Below are 7,878 nucleotides of genomic sequence, written 5' to 3'. Positions count from 1 at the left end.
TAAATGCCCATGAGATAAAATTGTCCACTCCTGAGCTCTCAGATGTGGAGTTTCATTCCCAGTAATGATAATGGGAAAGAAGCCCTCAGTTGGCCTATGATAATAATCAATCATTGTCTAATTCTTTATACCACTTTCTATCGGCAGGGATTAGTGTCCCTGGCCACGTCTACATGAGATGCTGACTGTGCAGTCATTTAGTACAGGCAATCCCCACTTAATGCTGTTTCGCTTAGTGCTGTTTTGGTATAATGCTCATTTTTAATTGATACCTGTTTCCACTTAGTGCTCGGTGAGCTTTGTTATAATGCTCACAGTCACCATCTTGTGTCATTAAAAACATTTGCAGTCACCATCTTGGGCCATCAAAAACTTTCAGTTTCTCTTAATGCTCATTTTACTTAACGCTCTGTTTTTCAGGAACCAATTAAGAGCGCTAAGTGGGGGTTGTCTGTACTTGCATACACAAGTACTAAATGACTGCTTGGTATAACCAGTGTTACTGCACAACAGCATCCCCAAATGGCTTTTTGGAGATGCTGACTGTGCAGTACCTCATTACTGCTGTGAAGTAGTCATGTCACACTTCATGCCACATGATGCTACTGTGCAGTAGCAATGAGCTACTGTGCAGTCAGAATCTCATGTAGACACGGACTTTTTCTCTAAAACCTTGCATTACCTCTTCAGGAACGGCCACATTCTTTCAATCCAGGGACACGGACATAAAAAGCCCAGAATCTCAGCTACAGGATGCAGTCCTGGGGATGAGGTATAAAGGGCCCATGTGTGGTGCCAGCCCAGATTCAGCATAGCTTGGAGCAGCCATAGAGGCCATTCTGGTAGCTGGCAAGTGCTGAGGGCAGGAGTGTATTAGCCACGCCTCTTACTTTTGGCCTTACCTCCTTCACCAGGAGCCAGGAGCTGGGTGATTTTGGCACCTACAGGAATTCTCTCCTGGAAGGTCTGTAGCCCCTTTTGGGCAGACTAGACTACCAGAAAGGGTGCATTGCGTATTATATCCAATCTTTGATAGAAGATGCATGTTCAAATTCAGATTCCTCATACCCTGTGGCAAAGAGTGAATAAGGATTTCATGATCTGACCCCAAACAAGAAGTTGCATAAGTGTGTGTCACAAGGAAGCTCTAAATGGCATGGTCAGGAGTTTCACCTTCCTCTACGGGAAATGACCATATTCAAAAGAAGCTCACGCTGTAAAAGGTGGATGCCGACAGGACATTAAAGCCAAATCTTAGACTGGTAACTTATAAAGAAGGTTTTATTTGGATCTGGATTTGGGTTGCATGTCAGATGCACCCAAAGTGTGGAGGTATTTGGATCCATGTTTAATATTTGAGATTTTTCTAAATATTTAGCCCTCAAAGCATCTCAAAGGCCCTGCTATCTTTATTAGTCTTACCACTGAAAACTGCAGTTTAGCCATGGCTGCCCAAACCCAAGGTGAAGTGATAGGCGTTTGCCCTGCAGTACGCGCTGCCTGGATTTCCAAGTGGCTGGCATTCTTGAGATTCATCAGGCCACAGATTTCTGCTCTCTTATTCTCACAGATCTCAGAGGAGGGAATATGCATTGTGAGACTCCTGGTTTTACTGTACTATTAAGTTATTGCCATCCCTTAGGACAACCCTGTATGAAGGAGGAGGACTCACATAACTCTGGATCAGTAAAGGAAGCAGCTCAATTAGCATTTCACACGCTTTTCTTCCCTCTCTTCTTACCTTCCCTGCAGTGGGCATGCTTTCCCCTTAAAGGATTGTCCTGTTTCTGCTCCTTGCCAGCGTTGGCAGGGTGACAGTAGTCGAGTGTGCAAACTTGTGCTATTGTCCCTGGGCCAGGGGGAGTCATGGAGACCCACTAATATGACACAGGAAAATGTTTGCTGATGGCAATTCTATGGGCTTTGTCTAACTCTTTCTCCATCATGACGACTCGATTTAAGTCTCTAACTGTTTGACTACAGATGCAAGAGTACTATCCAACTCCATCCTTTTGTCCAGGCGGTTTGAATGGGTAATTCAGCTTTTGTGTGGCTCAATTGAGGGGGCAAACATAAAGACAAGATTCTTGAGCGCTCAAGCTCCCTTTCCATGGATATCTGCACATCTCTTTAGAGATTTGTTCCTTTCCTACCTTTTTCTGACATCATCCTCCCTTTAAAAAAAAAGAGCCCTGATCAAGAACAGTTAAAAGTAGGCTAGCCTGGTCTCCCCAGCTAGCATTGTCCTGTGTCATTGAAGCATGGTTAGTGCCAGCCTCCAGACAGCTTTGGGATAGTTCAGAGAAAAGGGTGTCTAAACTTTCTTAACTCATCAACAGCATTTCATGTTGGACTGTGTCTTAAAAAAAAGGCCCTACTAGGGGTGGAGGGGAGAGGGGAGAATGGTAAAAATCGCAGGGAAATGATTGTATTATTAGCTGTCTTTCTGTGGCTGTCCCCATGGCAACAATTTGTTATGGCAAAGAATGTGAGAACGGGGAGCCTAATGCCTGATTGGGATGCTTTGTATTTGGCAAAGTGGCTTCTGATTGGTCTGAGAAAGCCCTCTAACTAGAAGGAGTTGATATTCATTCAGCTTACTCAAGTGCTGCTAAACTGCTTCTAAACACTCACAGACTCCGGTTCCTTCTCTAAAGGTTGGTAGTGTATAACCTGTATAACAAGATTAGCAGGAGAACTAGGTTTTTCTCAGCCATGATACAGTAACAATCAATATTTGTGAAACAATCTACTCTGTGTGTGTGTGCGCGCGCGCGTGTGTGTGTGTATTTGGTTACAGTGACATGCCAGTGCTGCAGAGGGTTCTGCTTAGGATTTAAACATTACCTGTGTAACAAGATTAACCATGGGGTTCTCCAGCAGTAACAAGCCACTCCATGCATTTGTGGGGGGAGGTGAGTGTGTGCACGCACGCGGGTACAGTGATTCTGCAGCTGTGTTGTGAATGGGCTAAAAATGTTGCACATTCATCTGGCTCACTGGCAAACTGACAACTTGTTGTTTAGCTGAGGAGTTTGATTTGGTTTTCTCCCCACTCCTTCCCCGGCACCCACTTGATACTTTTTATTTTACAGCTTCAGGATGGTGTTTGGATTCAAAGCCATAAATACATCTGTCCTCCTTTCACAGGCTTGTCCAGGCTTCAGGAGAGGAAGTATAACATTTTAATGGACACCTCCATGAGGATCGCTCTGTGAAATGGCATCAGACAGTGAAGTGAAGATGTTACTGAATTTTGTGAACCTGGCCTCCAGTGACATCAAAGCAGCTCTGGATAAGTCAGCTCCCTGCCGCCGCTCCGTTGACCACAGAAAATATTTGCAGAAGCAGCTCAAGCGGTTTTCTCAAAAATATTCCAGGATCCCAAGAAGTCACCCCAGCAAATCCATGGAATCCAACATGAAAAGAGGGGTGGAGGACAGAAGTCGTAGCTCCCACCCAGATGCCCTGGATCCTAATCCCTGTAGAGCTGCCAGTGAAAAGGCACTGAGGGGAGCAGAGGTGGAGGAGAACCTCAGTGGAGAGCAAGGGTTGCAGGAGCAAAGTCCAGAGTCTGCCAGGCCAGATCAGGTGCCCATGAGGAAAAGACAGCTACCAGCTTCCTTCTGGGAAGAGCCCAGACCCGCTCAGAGTCTGCTGGTTGGGAGCTTTCCGGCAGGACTGGATGGGCTCCCAAAGTCCAGGGACCTTCCTTCTTATGAGGGGAAGAAAAGCAAAAAGAGCCCAGATGCCACAGGGCCAGAGAGCCCCCCAGTGCCTGTCCAACCTAGCGGGGAAAAAGAGCCTATCAAAGTGCCTGGGACATCCCTGTCCGGCCGGATGAATGCCTGGAGCTGCTGTCCATTTCAGTACCATGGACAACCTGTTTACCAAACCCCAGGAGCCCTACCTCAGTCACCCTTCCCAGGCTTGGGGCTGTGGAGGAAAAACACAGCACCCCAAGGGGAAATCCAACACTTCTGCAAAGAGGCAGATGCCACAGGGCAGAAACTATACAGACCAGTGGTTTTGAAACCCATCCCTACCAAGCCAGCAGTACCACCACCTATTTTCAATGTCTTTGGATATATTTAGCCTAAGGGAAGGGAGGAGGGTTGTACTGTGTACAGTAGCTCTTTAAGGTGAAATGGAAATGTAACTTCATACTGTGGCCTATCAGCTAGTCCCACTGTGGAGCAAAGGATGTTTTCTATCTATAAAACAAGCAGCTAACACGCTGCTGCTTCTTTTGCCTGAAATGCACAGACTGGATAATATAAATACCAATTGTTAATGCATTTGGCCTGATTCTCCTCTCACTACATTGGGGGTAAATCAGAAACAGCCCTTACTGGAGCCTGTGGAGCTAGATGTGGGGAGAATTAGACCTCTTATGTTTAAGATAATTGCTTGAGCCTTGGGCTAAGAACCATTGGGAATCTTCACTTGTAATGCTTCAGAGAGATCCTACATGTGGGAATGTCTTTCCAGGGATGCCCTTCATATTAGCAACACTGAGATGAAATGTTTAAAACCATAAAAGAAACTCTTGTATTTTAAAGTCATTCTAGGGAAATCAAAATATTCAGGTAACTTTGTTTTGCATGTGAAAGACTGAAAGGACAATATTTAACACAGAAGACAAGTTTGTAAATTGATTTCAGCTCTTCTTACCTGTAAATATTAAGAGAATTAAAAAAAAATAAAGCAGGTAATTTTATTTCAGTCTCCACATCTCCAATATGTTCAGGCTGATGATTGACTGTTTTGATTCTGCTGTGTAGATTCAGGTTTAATATGTCAGTAGCTCGAAATGAAAGCGAAATTCTCTTCTCACTGGCAGTGTGGTTAAATTAGCAGTACCTCTATGAAGAACTATAGAATTAACATGGGTAAAGCTTGTGTGAATAAAAGCCGAATAACTCTAAGTTCTAAGGAAAAATACTGGAAATCATATAGATTTGAATGTGTAGGTGTAAACAAGTCATATAAGAGAAGGCAGATAAGAGAGTGGTATTAACGGCACATGAGCTTTGCAGGGAGAATTTTCTACTCTGCCTGTGAAATGAAAAGCTGCAAGTATTTGCAAATGATGTGCAAGTTACGCACCAGAGAGGTTGATCATTTGTAATGAAGTCAGTTCAGAAAGGCTAACAAAGGGTTTTGTTAAACTTCTCTAAAGCTTCTAAATGGTGCTAAGCAAATAGGACATGAGATCTGAAAAGTTAAATATTATGGGTTAAGTCTCTGTTCTCTTACAGTGGTCTTTATCACTGAGGTCAATAGAATTACACTACTGGATTCTTTGGGGCTTCCTTTTACTGAATTAAATGAGACCAAGACAACTGAACTGAAACCTTTCTATGAAGTCAATGATAGATAGCTCAGGTTCTTTCCTGGATCTCTACTTCATGTTTATGTAACTTCAATGACTTCTGTGAACTTACTTCTGACTTACACCCATGCTGAAAGAAAACTATCAGCTAAACAACCTTTGGAATAACCTAATTTCCTTGACTTGTGTCATTGGACTTGGAGGCCCATTCATACCAGCTGAAGATCTGGCCTTAAAAGCAGCCTGCAACTTTTCATTTGGAAATATATCTGCAAAAAATTCCCAGGCCAGTTGATTTTTTTTCTTCAGGCATCTCAGCAATCCCACAAATAGTAGCTTATGTAGGAGGCTATCGTGGGTTATTCTTGTAGTCCGAAACAAAAGGTACACCAGGGTAGATTCCTCATTGCCTTCCCTCTTGTCCAGTGACTCAGCCAGCACCTGTCTAAACCAGGCATAACATGTGACAGGAGTGAGCTAGGAATTCTGATTTGGAAGAACTTCGTGCCAACTTTGTGGTGCTGTGATGACACAATGTGCAGCACTGTGGGGTCATGCCCAAGGGTCCAGGAGGCTGGCATTCACTCCTCTACTTTCAGTATCACCTCCTTGTCATTCTGAAAGGAGGTCATGAAGAGAGAGTATTTCTGATTCTGCACCCACTATAGGTAAAAGCAAAGTTCCTGCTTATTTCAGTGGGAGGAGAAATGGGCCCAAGAGCATCAATCTGCAGAACTGTAAGAAAGGGGCTTCCTAAAACAGTTCTCCACATGAGTAAGATTTATTCATCCTTACAGTCCAAATGAAGCTAATGTGCTAGAGGGTGAATTCAGTCACTGTTGTATGAGTCCAGAGTAGTTTTATTAGAGATACTCTGGCTTTCTTCTGGATGACTGATCAGAATGTGGTTTGTTGAAAATGGTTGCAGTTAGAGAGATTATTCGTGAAAATAAGAATTCCAGGACAAGTTGGTCAGAAAATTTGATGGAACCCTATATTCTGATAAAATATGTGATTCTGTCAAAATCAAAACACTCCATGAAATTGGCTCAATATTGCAGTAATTTATTTCTGAAGAAAATCAGGAATGGGTCCTAACCATGCTGAAATAAGCCATTTAAACATTTTCAGAATGTTTTTCTGTTTTTCCTTTTCAAACAACTTCCCATTTTGACTTTTGAAAATGTTACATTGTTGTATAATGATATAATAAAGTATCATAGAAATAATATAATGATATTTAAAGAAAAAATCAAAATGAGAGATAGAAACAAAACATTTCAATCATTGTCCCCCCTCCCCCTTCTCATCTCCCTTTCAGTGTTTTCTTCCTGGATTCTGAAGGAAGCCATATTTTGAAATCTTGAAATCCTTAGTACAATGAATTGTCCATCCTCTGCTCAGGTCTATTTTCAGGATTTTGACCCTTCATGGAGTTCTGATGCCTTCTTAGAGTGACAGCAATGAGAACCCAAGTGAGCACAATGGCATTATTAAACAGAGTTGAAATAAATGACAAGATTTACATGAGCTCTTCCCAAAAATTTGAAGAAGAGCAGCATCTGTGCTCCTCTCCTCTTCTCTTTCCGCTTCAGATTAGTCGTTATTGATTGGATTGACTGAAACTTGGCTTCATCTTACTTTTGTCAAGTTTCTCAAATACTAGTTCACAAGAAGTTGGTAACCTGTTAGTTTATTTCTATTTTGTTTAAATAATGAAAAACAACATCTAAAAGCTACTATTTACTAAAGTGTAATGCAAATGTTAAATGTCAAAACCACAATAGCTTTTATAAATAATGAAAAAATGAAAACCTTTCATACAAAAAAATCCAAAAAAAAAAGTGCACAAGAATATAAAATGAATTGCACATGTTTCAGTAAGTACAGTAATCTGGTCATGTATTATTCCTAGAACAGCTGACAAACAGCTATCATTACTGGATCACTAAAATTTACCATGTTACTGTACTTTGGAACAGCTCTACTTGTTACAACAACCTGGTAGTTTTGTTCAGTTTCACAGTAACTTCTGTACAACTGTAGTAACTTTTATAGGTGAGAACAGAATTTGTACCAATTCCATTTCACTGATGAACTTACTGTGCCTAATCTCAGTGTATAAGAGGTAGCCCGCCCTGTTTTAGTGCAAATAATACCGTAATAAATCAACAGTGTAAAGGCTGGAAGAAATGGTCAGACAAAAAGGATAAAGTAATAATGCAGTTGCCAGGTCAACTCTTCAAATGGCTTGATTTCTACTCAGACTATGTGCATAGTATGGACTTGATACTTCTTGCAGTTACATTATATTTACACCTTGTAGCACTATTGATTTCAATGTAGTTATTCCTGACTTATACAAATGTGAAAGAAGAATCAGTTCCATAGGAATCCAATGAAGGACTGATACCTTTTGGCTAAGAAAAAAGAAACAAAACTTGATTTTTGGTCAATCCATATATAGTTTCAAATTTTTGAAATAAAAAAGAAGTGCCACTCATGATTATTTTGCCTATGTAAAGGTTTCTCACCATGAATTA

General features: G+C 41.6%; 1 protein-coding gene and 1 long non-coding RNA gene across 2 annotated transcripts; both read left to right on the top strand.

Moving 5' to 3' along the window:
* Nucleotides 1-3,121: 3,121 nt before the first annotated feature.
* On the top strand, nucleotides 3,122-4,705 carry FAM181A (family with sequence similarity 181 member A). The gene has a single exon (XM_019520001.1). The coding sequence runs from the start codon at nucleotides 3,220-3,222 to the stop codon at nucleotides 4,093-4,095; it is 876 nt and encodes a 291-aa protein (XP_019375546.1). The 5' UTR covers nucleotides 3,122-3,219; the 3' UTR covers nucleotides 4,096-4,705.
* A 1,903-nt stretch (nucleotides 4,706-6,608) lies between these two features.
* On the top strand, nucleotides 6,609-6,873 carry LOC109298499. Its single transcript, XR_002097628.1, has 2 exons — nucleotides 6,609-6,789; nucleotides 6,839-6,873. It is a non-coding gene; the product is annotated as an uncharacterized LOC109298499 (long non-coding RNA).
* Nucleotides 6,874-7,878: the final 1,005 nt, after the last annotated feature.

The sequence above is a fragment of the Gavialis gangeticus genome, unplaced genomic scaffold (assembly GCF_001723915.1).
Source record: "Gavialis gangeticus isolate Ggan-Ray unplaced genomic scaffold, GavGan_comp1, whole genome shotgun sequence".
NCBI classification, from domain to species: Eukaryota; Metazoa; Chordata; order Crocodylia; family Gavialidae; genus Gavialis; species Gavialis gangeticus.
Note: the sequence above shows the minus strand (reverse complement) of the source record. Positions and strands in the feature narration are given on the sequence as shown.

Bases quoted from the DNA above. Each gene is read 5' to 3' on its own strand.
- FAM181A (XM_019520001.1), top strand. From the start codon at position 3,220: ATGGCATCAGACAGTGAAGTGAAGATGTTACTGAATTTTGTGAACCTG.